The sequence below is a fragment of the Acinonyx jubatus genome, chromosome D2, assembly GCF_027475565.1.
Source record: "Acinonyx jubatus isolate Ajub_Pintada_27869175 chromosome D2, VMU_Ajub_asm_v1.0, whole genome shotgun sequence".
Taxonomy (NCBI): Eukaryota; Metazoa; Chordata; class Mammalia; order Carnivora; family Felidae; genus Acinonyx; species Acinonyx jubatus.
In genome coordinates, this window is record NC_069393.1 from 69,158,438 (window position 1) to 69,174,639 (window position 16,202).

At 37.3% G+C, this 16,202-nt stretch overlaps 1 protein-coding gene and 1 long non-coding RNA gene across 3 annotated transcripts in view; one reads left to right on the forward strand and one right to left on the reverse strand.

Moving 5' to 3' along the window:
* NHLRC2 (NHL repeat containing 2) overlaps positions 1-12,531 on the forward strand; it is a 58,944-nt gene extending 46,413 nt beyond the window's left edge. Inside the window, exons 9-11 of the mRNA XM_015071321.3 lie at positions 404-613; positions 1,629-1,848; positions 4,958-12,531. Coding sequence (XP_014926807.3) covers positions 404-613; positions 1,629-1,848; positions 4,958-5,214 — 687 coding nt within the window. The 3' untranslated portion in view covers positions 5,215-12,531. The remainder of the gene's footprint in view (positions 1-403; positions 614-1,628; positions 1,849-4,957) is intronic.
* Positions 102-9,058, reverse strand: LOC106974132 (uncharacterized). 2 transcript variants are annotated; one of them, XR_003421306.2, is made up of 3 exons: positions 8,934-9,058; positions 2,746-3,101; positions 102-1,673 (listed from the first exon to the last, which is right to left on the reverse strand). It is a non-coding gene; the product is annotated as an uncharacterized LOC106974132 (long non-coding RNA). The 2 variants fall into 2 exon arrangements; XR_001430101.3 differs by lacking the exon at positions 8,934-9,058 and adding an exon at positions 4,943-5,075.
* Positions 12,532-16,202: the final 3,671 nt, after the last annotated feature.

Below are 16,202 nucleotides of genomic sequence, written 5' to 3' on the forward strand. Positions count from 1 at the left end.
GAGGCACAATTGGGAATCATTAGGTTTAACATAAGCAGCCAATTCTCAGCCAGGGTTAGATGCTCATGAGAAAGAAGAAAGTCAGTTCAACTGTGCCCCACTGTCAGGAAAAGAATCTTACTTTATTTTTTTAATTCCAGAAATATTTCATCAAAGATTGCTGCTGGAAGATAAGATGTAACTGGGAGTTTTACATAGTTTTTAGCTCTCAGAATGGAGTGTCTCCCCTGAGACTGTAATTTGAATGCTTGGCTTTTCAAGAAAATACGGAAATGCCTATTCTTTTCCTGACATTTAGCAAGGATGCTAATGGCAATCGATTCTCTGGTTTGCTTGATACTACGCTTTCCTACGAACATGAGATTGGCCTTCAGACGTGTACTTCTTTGTTCTTTGTTTTTAGATTAAAGTTGTGGATCCCAAAACAAAAAACTGCACAACATTAGCAGGAACCGGAGACGCAAGTAACGTTATCACTTCCAGCTTTACCGAGTCAACTTTTAATGAACCAGGAGGCTTGTGTATTGGAGAGAATGGCCAGTTATTATATGTAGCAGACACCAATAATCATCAAATTAAAGTGATGGATTTAGAAACAAAAACGATTTCTGTGGTAAGCAATCTGAAAGTAGAAGTTGAAGAGTATCATTTCAAGAATCCTACTAAAGTCCTCACAGCACAGACAGAGACACTTGTGGTTAAACCATCTCCAGTGTTGGAGGCAAAACAGGTAGATAGAGTAGCGAGCGAATGCCTAGTTCAAGAATGCCCTGTTCTTGTTAAAATAAAACTTGCATTTGTGCCGAGAGTGTTTAAGATACTGGAAATTGGAGAGAATTTGAACTTTCATAAGAGGAAAAAAGAGGACTCCGATCTGTGTTTAAATGTCTAAAAACAAAATGTATAGAGATACATCATACCACACATACCATGTGGGGTGGGTTGTCAAGGTGTTTTTTTTTTTTTTTAACGATTCTTAAATTAATGTGTAGTCGTTTCCTGTGGTGAGTCATTACCAAATAACCTCCCAAAGGAAACTCTAGCAGCCACATTTCTCAACACATTGAAAATAATATTGATTAGAACTCATTTAAGTTTCTTCCAGTTTTTTAAAGATAAGGATAAAGTCTCTAAAATTTTTCAAGCTGCCTCCTGATATATCACATTTGCCTGAAAAAAAAAGCAAGAGTTTTTTTTTCTAAAATTCTAGGATTTTAGACTCCTAAGATTTAAAGTGAAAATACAGACTGCCATCATAAGTGTCATTTCTCCTGACATAGATCATCTTATAGTTGGCAGTGAAAATTGGAATGGGAATTATACCCCCTACATTTAAATTGATAACGTATTACTTTAATTTCCTACCGTCTGTAAACATATCAGACAATGAACTTAGTTCTGTTTCATTCGTTAGTATTGGTAACTTTTTTTGCCAGGATGAAATATGTTTCTCGGCCTATAAAATAATCATAAGGACGTCTAAGTAAGCACGTTTCTAATTCAGACTAGAATGGCAATTAAGTTTCATTGATACAGAACCTTATTTTTCTACTGAAGTCCAAAATTAAGCCCTTTACAATTACTATAAAGCAGTTGTGCTTTAATTAACAGATTTCCTTATTTCCTAGCTCCCAGTCTTCAGACCTGAAAACGCTGTTGTAGATGGCCCATTCCTAGGAGAAAAACAGAAGACATTACCCAAACTACCTAAATCTGCTCCAAACATTCGACTTCCCCCAGTGGCTGCATCTCCAGGACAGACTCTGCAGTTCAAGCTAAGATTAGACCTCCCATCGGGAACAAAGTTAACCGAAGGAGTACCCAGTTGTTGGTTTCTAACAGCTGAAGGTATGAGAGTAATCTTGGAAATATTCCAGTATGAAATCATGTTTACCATTCTACCTTCCAGTAATACGGTGATATAAATCTCAGAATCGATTCTAAAGAATGAAATTGATTTCCCCCTTGGTGGAGTATGATATTTTTAAAAACATACTGCTTTAACTGAAGTAACTTGACTCGGGCTTTTTCCAGTTCCATTCTTTGTTTCACTATTATCTTTTACTTTTCCAGATAGCATCTATTAGGTGCTTTAGAGCTTTTCAGTTGCTGTTCATTTTATTTCAAGAGATTCATTAGGACTTGATTTACCAGTTACTAAGCCTGAAGCTACATTTTCTTCTTCAGAGATGCCAGAGGTAGAACTTGAGCCCAAGTACTTGCTTGCTATAAGAAAATGGATGCCAAAACCGTATCTTCAAAGTATGCCATTCAAGTAGAAGACTAAAACATTGTTGGAGGATATGTAACTGAATACAAATGAATTACTGTGATCAGCATCCAGGCGGAGCCTTTGTCCGTACTCACTAATTTGTAGTTGTTCAAGAGCACTTCCTGCTCACGTCTATTCTCAAAGTATCCCCAGTGACTGTAAATTGTGTAAAGATTTGAATGTGTATTTGAATCGCTGTGTGCTCCTCATTAATTTTTAAGAAGGAATCAGCCTGCTGCTTGCCTTACAGCAGTGCTTTCCAGCCCCACTAACCGTGGACAACAACTTGAAAGTAAAACATCAGTGGTCCAGAACGAAGTGCTGACTTCTGGTCTCTACTGACCTTCCTCTGCCCTGCTCTCCCACGCTCTTTCGCATGTTCTCAGTCCCCCATTTCCTCCCGCCTCCTCCCTCATGCCCTCTCACACACTTCTTGTGTGCCTGACCCAGACCCAGGCTCTCTGCCTCCTTACCTTGCTGCTTTCCCAGGGCAGCAACCACCCACTGGGCATCTGAATCCAGAGAGCACAGATCTCGGTGGGCCAGCCGGGAGGAGCTGCTGGGTCAGAGTTGGGGAAGCTGGCCCTGGGGTGACTGACTGAGCCTTGGGAGACCAACCACCCCGCCCCCCGCAAGGAGAGGGCTGAGCTCTGCAGGCGAGGAGGAAGATGTCCGGAGTCAGCTTTGTGGGCAGGAGGCACTCAAACTCTGGCCATCTTCGGCTGTCCGTGGATCCAGAGCAGGTCCTCCACTGTGGGCTTCACTGTCGTGCCTGCGTCTGTTGGTCTGAAAGCACTGCATCAATTGGAGATCACTGTTAATTTCATCTCTGTGTGTAATGAAAGAGCAGTGGATTGAGTTTTAAAATGTTATTGACAAATTAACATTTTCAAGTCTCCGTGGTCAAACACAGATTAATAATAAGCTACTGGAATATAAAATACAGGTAGTATTAAAGTGAAGTAGTCTATAGGGAAAATTCCTGTTTTATCACTTGTCCAAAATAGTGGCTCTGTTTTTATTGTACAGGGGCAAATAAGCTTTCAGACAAGAGTCCTGATAATTTAAGGTTTTTGAAAATTATTTATAGAGTATATTAATACACCTATGAATAAAGGAAGGTTTTTCTTCTTGGTCGGTTATTTAGAGACTTAAAATGCCCATTTTTCACTATGGTCTATAAAGTTGTCAGCATATGTGAAGGTTTTAAGTCCCCCCCCCAAAAAAAAAGTCTGTATAAAAGCACCATTAGCATATTATAACTTTATAATTCCCACATGTAATGTATCTGAAAAATAATAAAGAAACCTTGTGTTTTATTCCTAGAATTGGATATTAAAATAGCACAGTTTGTTTTGATTTAAAATATAAGAAGTTCCCCACAAATCTGCCATCTAGCAAAGCCAAACCTTAAATAAAACATATTCCCCAATCCAGAAGTAAACAAAGAAGGCTGAAGCGTTTTAAAGAGAATTTTTAAATAATGATTTAAAAATTCTTCACCTAACTCTTTAGATTTTCACCTTTCACCTTCTCCTTCCTCTTACTTGACCTGTTTTTCTCAAATATGATTTTTCAATCAACAGAACTAGAGGCAATACACTAGAAGGGAGACTGAGCAGCCTGATATAGGCAGATGCCCAGAGTCCATTGGCTCATCTTGAAGTGAAAAGAAAGAAAGAAAGAAAGAAAGAAAGAAAGAAAGAAAGAAAGAAAGAAAGAAGAGAGAGAGAAAGAAAGAAAGAAAGAAAGAAAGAAAGAAAGAAAGAAAGAAAAGCTAAAAAGTAGACATAGAATTTCATCACCACTCAGCAGGTGGTCTGGCTTTTGTACAAATGGCCCAAGTCATTGAGAAGTCATGAGGTTGTGTTCAGTGTCTTCTGTGTGACTCGGCAGGAAAGCATGTCCTGTGTTTTCCAAATGCTGGCTCTTGGTGCTGAGCCCTCTGAGCTGAACGTCCACGTCCACGTGCGCTTCCTCAGTAGGAACATATGTTCCTTCTGAGAGGAGACACTCACGAATGAAGAGATCTTAACAATTCTGATACTAGAAGCTTAAAGGTTGTTAGTGGCTTATTAGACTTGTGTTATAATCTATGTAGTGAAGCCTAACAAGAGTTATGTGTGAAAATGAGCTCAATAGAATCTCTTAGTATTCACATTGTTGAGCCCATCTGAATAACACACTCAGTATTTGTTTCTAAAAATTACTTGGTTTTTACCTTTGGATATTTAATAATTCATCATTACTTAAAGAACTTGAGCATCACCACAGAGTTATACACACATTTGTGTGCCCTCATTTATTTTGTAGTTTTTCATGACGTTCCCGAACACTCTTATCTGGTAAAAATGACCTGTTTAGTTAATTTCTAGAACTTAATAGGTTTCATTTTTAATTTCAAGGATTAAGGCTCTATAGCCATATTTTCATTATTGGGTCTGATTTCAGCAGAAATTTGTAAATTACAGTGTTCAAAGGAAGAATTTTAACAATTTGATATCAAGATCATTAGACTGGGAACATCTCATGGGTGACCATTATGTCCTTCACACAGAGCATAATGCCTCACACTTAGAGGCTTTCAGTAAATGTCTGTTGATTGAATCTAGTCTTCGTGAGGTTTGTCTGATTTCCTCCTTGATGTCTTATACAGTCTTTGTAATTTACATGTTTATTTTCTAGGCAATGAATGGCTTCTTCAAGGACAGATACCCTCTGGAGTAATCGAAAGCATTTCCAGTCAACCAGCCATCTCACTGCAGATCCCTGGAGATTGCCTATCACTTGAAGCCGTTCTATCTATCAGCGTGTTTCTTTATTACTGTAGCACAGACAGCAACGCCTGTATGATGAAGGGAATTATGTTCAGTCAGCCTTTACAAATAACCAGTGCACAACCAGGGTGCATAGCTCCAGTAGAGCTCAAGTATGTATTTTAGCAAGCCAGCCAGCTACCCAGTCACCAGAGCCCCTGGCCTCCACCCTCACAGTCACTGTACCTTACGAAAAGCAGCTTTATTTCTGCCTCTGGGTACCAGGAGACCCGTTGCTCAGTTCTAGCAACTGATACTAAGATAAAGCTACGCTTCATATTTACTTATCTATTATAAACAAATTCCTTCATTCTGGCTGTGTACCAGCTAAATCACTGACCATCATTTGAACCGTGATTTTGTATTTTGTGCTATTTGGCACAAAACTTAAATCCACACTGTAGTCTAGACTATTATCATGAAGATAATTTGCAATGAATACTGATAACAATAATGAAACCAAATATTTTAACTTTTTCTATCTTTATTAGTAGCGAATAGCACATTTAAATATATAAATTTCACAATAACTTTAAACAGAACCTAAGATCCAGTCTACATGTTGGTATAAGGACACCTGCCATTCAGGGCCTAAGGTCTGTTTTAAGCCAAAAAAAAAAAAAAAAAAAAAATCACATTACAGAAGCTTAAAGAGTATCTGGGTGGTAAATATGTTCTCTGTTCTCTATGATTCTCTCATCTGAGAGCAATTTAAAAGAGAATTTCTATTTTTATTATAAATTATTTGCTATTTTAATATGCCATTATTAATGCCTTATAACTATATACAGAAAAAGAGGTCTAAGGATGTACAGACTCAATTCCTGAACTTTTTCTAATTGAATACAGTCTTATCGGGTAATAAGTGAGGCCCCAGAAATACTACAACTTTCAAGGAGAAAGGGACTTCGGGACATATTACTATCTGTGATGCTATTTATGATAAAGCATAAATTGTGACAGCTGAATCTGAGTAAATGGGTATATACGTTGTCTTAGAGGTTTAAATTTCACCTGTAAACATTAAAGTATGCAGATTCGTTGGATTTGGGGTTTTTTGGCTCCCATATACAGAACTTAAATTATGATCATTTATTGTGATGTTTTTTAAAAAATCACTTTTAAGCCTTCAAGGAAAGTTTTAGTGTGAAGCACTTTCATTCTATTAATATGTATATATATTTATTACTCTTTAAAATATTAGGGCTGAAACATACAGTGATTAAATGACACTGGGGAGGTTTTTAACCCCAAAAGAAATTGCCAGTAGAAGATAATGGAAAGTTTTTTTCTTACCATAATTTCCCTTTATAACTATTTAAAAGCCTATTCTTGTTTTTACTACAACTGATTCAATATGTTTGTGATTTAATCAGCTTACAGGATTTTGAAAATGTCAGGTATAAACTATATTTCCCCAATAAATATTTATAGGCAAGATGACATAATATGCCTTTCCCCCCTTCAGAAACAAATTTGAACTATAATCTTTGGACTACCATCATCTGCCCATTTTTCTTTTTGAAATACAATTTTGAACATATTAATAGCTTCATTTACTCAGGTTCTCTAAATCTCTGAAGTAAGGAAATGCATAGTCATGATTTGGATTTAATTTGTAATCTGCTAAAGCTATTTTTAAAGAGAAGCATAATGTAAAGTTAAAAGGAATCTTGTTTAAAGTTATTATATAATTACCTCATAAACCTTTTCTTTCCATAAAAAGCATTCAGTAATAAAGGAATGAATAACATTAATATTCTTTTATGGAAAATAGGCTGAAGTCCTGTTTTAATCTAATTTGAAATATTCTACTTCTCATTTCCATTTGGACATGATGAGAATATTTTAGGTTAATCTTTTCCTATTTAAAAAGACATAAACAATTTCACTTCCTGGGAAAGAAGTATATATGGTTTTAACCCAATTCAGAAATACTTGGTAATTAATTTTTCAATATAATATACAAACACATATGTATTATGTATCTCTATTCCTTTTGTCTAGACAGTTTTCAGTTAGTATTAGGCTTATATTTTCTTTCAAAATAGTTTTATTGAACATTCTTAGTCACCAATATGCACTATTTCTTACATTAAAAATATTATTTATGTGGATTTAGTATGATTTTTTATGAATCCTACTAAAGCAGTATAAGTAGGTTCCTAGAATTTATGACTAACATAAACCTCTTACATAAGAGGAAGCACTAGAAAGTTTATTTTTAAAAACTTCTTGATCCTTGTCTGCCTTCTGTTTTCTATAAGGACTTGCATTTTTTTTTAGCTTTAGCTTTTCTTGTATCAATTATGTCCAGTGATAGTTTAAAAAGAGTCAGATTTTAGTATAAGTCGTCTTAATCAAAGTGCCAGTAATGTGGCATCACACACACTTTGACACGATACCTGGGATCTTTGCCCTGAATTATTGTGCTGTTTTTGTCACTATTTTTCCCATCACACTCTGGGATATTATTTCACAAGCAGTAGGACTTTTTTTTTTTTTTCTGAATTTATACTCAGGATTAATAGGATCCCTGAAAAGAACTTTGCTTATCTTAAATATGCTGCCTCAAGCAAATATTTAACCTACTCACAAGGAAAAACTTTACAGTTGAATCACCCATAAGTGTAATTCTGGCAAAGTTCAATGACTACAAAACAGTTTTCCCCCTGACTGTTCTAATTAAAACTATAGTTATAGTATTATTAGGTCTGCAGAAAGCTATAAATCTTAACACAGCCAAAAATATTTCACACGTGCTGATGAATATATGTGTGTGTGTGTGTGTGTGTGTGTGTGCACGCATGCACGTGTATAGACATACACAGATACAAAGATCAAGTCAAGAACTTCTCATCTAAGTTTCTCTTATGGGCAGAATACTTCTGGTTAGTATCACCAAAATAAGTTACTCTCTGCTTGTTTGTCCATGGTTGGAAATTTTAGGAAAAAACTGAAAATAGATATCTGTAATAATTTTCTGCCTGCACAAAATTTATTATATCTGCAAATTAAAAAGACTTCAGTCTGGCCCTTGTATTTGGTATCGTGTTTAAGAACAGTCATCAAAAACTAAATTCCATAGTTCACAATTGCATAAAAATATCTGGGAGGAACTATGTCAACGGTGGTTCTCCTCAATGATAAAATTATAAATATTTTAATTCACCTTGCCTATAGTTTGTTTTCAGTGAACAATGTGTTATTTTCAGGGGGAAAAAAGTTTTTTTTAAAGATTTAAAGTGAAACTGAATTTAAAGGAAAACTGAATTGGAAGCACTGATGTAACTTCTAAAATCACCTTTATTGCAAGGATCAGAACATAATTTGGAATGCTTTGATCTATTGGTTCTCTTAAGTATGTGATTTGGTAAAGACAGAAATGATTAGGACTTTTTATTCTGGTGTTTTTATTGTGTAATGTGTAGAGGTTAAGAGCATGTGCTCTGCAGGCTCTTGGACTCTAACCCTATAAAATGGGGCCACTCTACCTGTTTTATGGGGTCGCTATAAGGATTCAATGAAATAGTGTTTGTAAAGCTTTTAGTAATTAATGGAGCTGCTACTTATTAGCTAATGATGATAATTTATGACCATAAATATCTAGTTTGACATTTTCTTTGCAATTGCAATTCTAAAGGAAAGTATTTCTCAACCATCTATTTGATATGTTAATACTCCCCATAGAGTTGGGACCCAATAAGAGAAACACAGTTTTATAATAAAGTGTATTACTATTTATAAATGATGTTAGAGTTAGAAGCCTACAGTTTTGTGAAAATTTTCTTAAACCCAGAACTACGACTAATTACCTTCCTTTGAGAGGGTCCACACGTACTCACCCTGCACCCATGCCTGTAATACAGTCTGATGGTGCTCCACAAAATCTTCAAAGTGCCTTCATGCAATTTGCCTCCTTTGAGCTTCCAAGTAACCTACGAATCAGACAAATAGGTGTTACCTCCATTTTAAAGATGAGAAAATGGCTCCAGAACGTTGGTGACCGTATCTCAAGCTCTCAGAGTAATACGTCAGACACTGGAGCAGTGCCTGGCACAGGCTGTCGTTGGACCAGTTTCGTGGAATGGTTAAAAAGGTGACTCGTGAGTGATCTTTTATTTGAATCCCGGTCTCCTGACTCCTACCTACTTCCAGATGTAGAGTGAAGACAGCCCTCGGAATTAAGAGCACTTGCTTCTGTGAATGCTTTCTCAAGCCTGTGTGGTATTTTCAGAGAGCTGAATATATTGAGTGCTCAGTACGTGCCTGGCACTTTTCTAAGTGCTTTTCACATATTAGCTCATTTAATCTTCACAACAGCCTTCTGAGAGAGGTTCTGTTTTTCCTTATTTCCCTGACGAGGAAACCGAAACAAAAGAGTTACAAGCCTTTCCACCAGTATATTCACGATCACGCATTTAGGAAGTGGCCAGGCCTGGATGCGTCTGCTGAACTCCCATGTTATACTGCCTCTCAAAAGTAATTTGTTTTAAACCTACATCTTTTGAAGCTATATATAGTAAATAATAATCTAAAGAATCCAAAAAGTCCTAGTGATGATTGTTTTTGAAATTTAACTTAAATCCATTTAACCGTATTAGCTCTTTGACTTTTCATTATATGCTCTTATCCTTCATGGCTTGGAACAGACTGTATACTTTTGTTTCCCAAAAGATTTTATGTACTATTCTCTCAAATTCAGATGTCATCCAGGATTTTTCTTGGCAGACGGATGTATTAAAGAATTAAGTAGATTTTTCAGTGTTAGCTCCAACAATGCTATTTTAATTGGTCTTCAAAAGGTAATTATAAGACCTTGTCATAAAGGATAACTTAATCCTTAGAACAGGACTGTCTCACAACCTAAAAATTTTGGTCATATTTAAGAACATTTTAATAACCAAAGTGAGTTCCAGAAGCATAGTATTTGGCCAGTCTTGGTAACACACAAAGTTCTCTGCTTACTCGTGTCATAAATGGCACTGGTACGTAAGACCTTCGCCCCCCCCCCCCCCAGTGACTCAAATATATGCAATTCTATTACAGTAAACCTATTCTAGCATTAGGTACTGAAAGTGTGAAGTAAAATGTTACCACTGTGACTCCGTGATCATCTAGGAACAAGATTATAAACATCTTTTCATTAAATAGTTGGCTAATTTAAATCATTAGAACTTGTTAATTGCTATAAAATCTCATTCCTGAAACCCATAAGGAAATGTAAAACTCAAAAGGTAATTACTGTGTCATACTTTAGAAGTAGAATTCACTGTTAATTGCCAAGATTTCCTCCTCTTTCTCCTGTGGCATGTACATAGTTGATTTAAATGAAGAATTCACACTAACCATAAATCTCTATTTTGTCCTGAATAATTGTTTTCCCCATGTTCTTGCAGTAGGGTAACAAAGAGTAGTATTAGAAGTTAGGGGCTTACTGATCTGTCTACATGTGTTCCGTGACCAGCAAACCTTGGCCCTTTCGCACAGCAGACCTACAGGTTCCACTGGCTACTTCTGGCTTCCGGGCAGCTGGTCTGACCACCCAGGACCTGGGCACAGTGGGCCAGGAGGCAGCACTAGGCACCTTTTCTGATTGCTACCCCTCCATTTCCTAGTGTGATTGGGTTTCATTATTTTCCAAGGTTCGAGTTGAACAGTGAAAATTCTAGATCCTGGTTGTGGGATGTTTGCCTAGTTCGAGTTCTCCATTGTCTGGCGTGTCCCTTCTTCAAGGCATGGCGCTCTCGAGTACACCCTAGGGCATTACGTTCTGTGGAAAGCCCCAACCAAAAGGAAAGAGCCACGAGTATTTCCAACTATGCCTCCCTGCCTCTGCCGGCAACCATACGCTAAAAAACACTAAACAAGCACAAAGGGTTGCTAAACGACCATATACTCAGGCCTTTTTGTGACTGCCAGGGCATGGTGTGAATTCCTTCCTCTTCTAGCAGCAACTTACAGACTTGATGTTTTTCAGCGACACAGAGTTTGGCAAAATTTGTCAATTTTTGAAAACCTGAGACTGAGTTACATGGACAAACATAATTTATTGCCTTTGTTTTTAATACACATGGTTACATACTTCTATTTGAAATAAAGTGAAATGAGCCCTCATAATGCTGAGAAATCAGGGGAAAAAAACAGCCTTCAGATTTAAATATGCCCAGTTTGAACAGTATTTTCATGACTCTGGTGTGCTGTGCTCATAAATATCTGCTAAAACATAGAGGGCAAAACAGTAGTTGATAAACTATGGTAATGAAGGGTAAAAATAGACCTGTTCCTTTCTCAAAATGTAGAAGGACTCTGCCATGTAACAATCTTCTATTGTTAGAATCTGTGGTCATTATTCTTAATGCCACCAGAATTACAATCATTCTGTGGGTATGTACAGGATGGGCTGCCTGCCCTGCTCATTATGCTGTTCAAAACCAACAAGTTTTTGCTCGTATAGAGTTGAAATGTGTTGTTCACGCACACCTCAGATACTCGTCATCCCGATTTACCAGTAGAATACATCCTACCATTTCCTCTCCACACCTTAGGCTTCCCTCTCTTTAAAAACAATGGTAGTTTCTATAGAGGTTTCAGCGAGGAGCTATGGCTCTACGGCAGAAAGGTTTTGGTGTGGCAAATTCTTTTTTTCTAGAATTCCTAATAGTATCTCAGTTTCCAGAGCAGAACCGTACCCCCATGTGCTTTTAAGATTAATTTCTCTCTAGTCTGCAATATACCTTCCTAATTATATTCTACATAGGTTAATTTTTTTTTTTTTAAGTTTGAAATTCTCACTGTCAGGGGTGCATTGAGAACCCCTGTATTTCGAAATACTTTCATTGCTTTAATTACTTTACATGTGGTTTGTGGACAGAGTTTGCTGTGTGCTTGAGATATGTATGTATAAAACAGATTTCCAAATTGTAACATCTCATAACTTTGTCATATTTTAGAGACTCAGACTCTCGCATCTTTTGTGTGGATAAAGTTGTGTTTTTATTTTTGAAAATACAGTTGGTCTGCTGTGCTGACTTCATATCTGTCATTCCAAAGGTTTATTTTTTTCTCCAAAGATTAAAAAATGCAATGAAAATCTAATTTAGAACATCACATATTGATATTTCCATCCATACTCTAACTCTAAAAATGTTTGTGGTGTGCTTTTTTAAGTGTTTCATGTAGACAGAGTAATATATTTTTATATAACATTGTATTTCTACATCGATCTCGACTATCTTCAGTGATGCTTTCCAGTGCACGTGTTAACAGAAGATCATTTGGAACAACTCTGCGCACCGGCCCTCATTACCGACTCAAAAGACGTGTAATATGTATGGTTATAAAAGCAAGAATGTATGTATACTCTATACTGAAACCTAATGCCTCTTTTCTAAAACTTTGCACATTTTGTTCATGAAATAGATTAAATATTTTCTCTCTAAAGCCACGTTTCTGTTTTTAATATGCTTTCTGTTTTAAGTATATCATGAGATAATTTTACTGCTTAAAAACCTATAAATCATGGTTTATTATTTGAACTTTTGGGGAAATAAGCATAGGACTTAATTTTTTGAAAAAAAACTGCAAGCAAATAAAAATCATGAAATCATAACTCCATTAATTAAAAATCGTAAATTCAAAAATATATTTAGGGAAGGTGATCAATTTAGTAAATGGTCTTGGGAACATTTGAAAAGAAAAAAATCTCTACTTAACACTATATACAGAATTTTAAAGGAATTAGTGGCAACATAAAAATTGAAAATACAAAATGCCAGAAAAAATGAAAAAATACAGTGTCAGGGGTAGGGATGGCATTTCTAAGTAGGACCTAAAACCCAAAAGCAATAATGGGAAAGATTGATACGTAGGACTACACAAAAATTTTAAGCATCTGTATAATAAATGAAAACAGAAATGAAAAGTTACAATGAAAAACAAAGTATTGCAAAACAAAATGGGACATAAGATTAATCATTATAATATGTGAGGAGCTCCTATGAACTAATAAGAGAAAGTTACCCCGGTTAGGAAACAGGCAAAGAATGCGAGCACACGGTTCATAAAGAGCACTAGAAGGATGCCGACTCCCCTAAATCAAATGCAAATCCATCCATTGGACCATTTACTGAGCACCTCTGATCCTGTACTCCAGGCCCAGTGATGAACAAATTAGACAAGGTCCTTGCTCTAGAGCTTGCATTGTAGTTGAAAAGAGAGAAGAATGAATAAAAAACCCAAAAGGGTAATTTCTAAAACAAGGTAAATCAGAGTAAAGGCCTCACACTGAACTTGAAAGTAGCCAATCACACATCCACCTGCAGAAAGTGCAGAAGCCACGGAGGCCACTTTTTCCCACAGTGGTTCTCATGGCAGAGTTTGGGAGAGCCACTGATCCCACATTCCCTCCCACACTGAATTGACAGACTTGAACTTTGTCCACACAAATGTCAGATGATATTTCAATGCCTGTTTGTATCTCTTGCCCATTTTTCTGTTTCCTATGTGCTTACTGTCATGTAAACATTCTTCCTCCAGTCTTGATAGTGCATGATTGCAAATACTTTCCCCAAGTAACTTACCTTTTCATTTTCACTAAGGTGTCTTTTGCTGGGGGGGAAAAAGTTTATAAATTTAACATAGTCGATATTTTTTGTGTCTCATTAAAAACATATTTTCCTATTCTAAGCAATAAATGATAATGTGCTTACTTACTTTCTACTAAGACTTGTAAAGTTTTTAGGTCTTGAGTTTTGTGTATCTTCTTTAAGTTTATTTATTTTGAGAGAGGGAGAGGGAGGGGCAGAGAGAAAGGGAGAGAGAATCCCAAGCAAGCTCCACGCTGTCAGCACAGAGCCCAACATGGGGCTCGAACCCACCAACCCGTAAGATCGTGACCTGAGCCAAAATCAAGAGTCAGACACTCAGCCAACTAAGCCACCCAGGTGCCCCAAGTTTTGTGCATTTTTTACCATTTAAGTCTTTAATTCCTCTGGAGTTTATCTTTGTGTATGTATGGAATAGGAACCCAGTAGTGGTGATTTATGTATGAATAAACATGTTTTCTACTTTTATTGCAAAACATTCTCTCACTGACATGACATGCCTCCTATGCCATGTGTCAAAGCTCCGTACGTGCACGAATCTGTTTCTGGGTGTTAGCACCCCTAGGTATTTACACAAGAGTGCTGTAGGCCAGGCAGGATGCGTGTGCTGGAGAGTTCATAACACCTGTGTTCAGCCAAACTTAGAAACAACCATCGTCAGAAGAGTCCATCAAAGTCAGGTAGGGGGTGGGGGAGAGAGTCCCCAAAGATTCCACTCAACATGATGACTTTCCTATAAAATTTTAAACAACGAAACATACTTTAGGTATATACATATAGAGAAGATAAAATTATTTTAAAAAGAAAAACTCGGAAATGATAGCTACCAGATTAAGAATGGTGGTTAACCTTGGACACAAGGAAGCAGAGAGGGGAGATGAAGGTGACCGTGAGACATGAGTCCAGCTTGTGGGTTGGACAGCGGTTTCAGGACTTTACGGGGAGGGTTAAGAACCAAGGATTATAGTGAATATATGCAATTTTATGCACCTGCATTTCATGATAAACACAGGGCGATGAGGCACAAACTTGCTGCCCCGAACCGGGACCAGAAGGATAGGTGTCAAGTCAGAGGCTACGCAGCAGGCACATTTTGAACGTGAGTTGCAATTATTTAGAGTTCGAATAGAAGCCGTTATGAGCCTTTAAGTAGGGAAATCCTGAATCTATTTTAAAAGATCCCTCTGGCTACTAAGTGAAAGATGGATTATGAGGAATGGGGCAGGGAGAGGGGAAGCAGTTAGGAAGCTATTCTTTTACTGGTCCCAGCAGGAAAAAGCTAATTATGAATTGAGCGAGTATGGGAGAAGTAGACAAATCGGAGACATTCTGGAGGTGAAACCAAGAGGATTTGCCGATACATTTGACTCTGCCTAGTAATGCAAGACCACAGAGATGACCAGGCAGTCTGGAACCACGCAAAGAAATCCTAACAGTCAATGGGAGAAGACAGGACTGTTTCATGAGCTTTAAAAATGTTGGTTAAAATATTAAAAACTCTTAGTGCCAATTATGAAAGTATGAGGAAAATGAAAAAAATAATAAAGCTAAAATTTAGCACACTGTCGTTTAAAACATTACAAATGTTGATGATACACAGCAAGTATTTTTCTTGAAGGCAGATTGTCGTACGACTTTCCAAGTTTGAATCAGCTACTGACATTTTTATCGATAGCTTTCAATGCTGTGCTCTATCTCCTACAGTTTCTTTAATGCGAAGCTTTTTTCCATCAGCACTGCCTCTGGGACACCCTCATCCCTCTCATCAAAGCCACTTTCCTCATGTAGGTCAAGGTCACCCTCACTTTCCCTGGATGCCGGTCAAGTCTATCGAACAGCGACAGTGTTCCCAAGGCCAGCTGTTGCCTGCGTGGCTCCATCTACATTCAGCTCAAATGTCACTTCGGTGTGTTCACGTTTTTTTTCTTTGCTGTACTTTCTGTCTTTCCCTCTTTGGCTTATCCATTTTTCTAAAATGTCACGTGGCTTTACCACCAGGAAACAAGAAGTCACCACAGTTACACGCTCTGCTGTCCGTGCATGAACGGAATACTACGCACACGTGACCAGTCACCAGACTTTGGAAGAAGTGACATTGTTGGTCACGGATCGTGGGACACATCTGTCATTATGCAGTGATTTATGGACTGAGGGGCTAACAGTGAAGTTTATACGTAGGTCATTACAGTCAATATTCTGTACAACTGAAATGAAAAGCGTGTCCTTGAGGGAGTGGTTGTTGCTTGAGGGAGTGGTTTGTTACAACTGGGCACGTCACAATTGTTTGGAGCAAGAACTTCTGCGGAATAGAGAAATGGAAGGATATAACAAAGCCTAATAACCACACAGAGCTGAATATAGGGGATAGGGAGGGACTAGCGTTTATTTACCCTATAGAGGTTTGTATTGTCTGAAATGTTACAAATTCACGTTACAACTGTTGAGAGCAAACTAAAGTGGGGAAAAGATGACTTCTGTTCCCTCCAATCACACTGCTTGTCTTGTGTC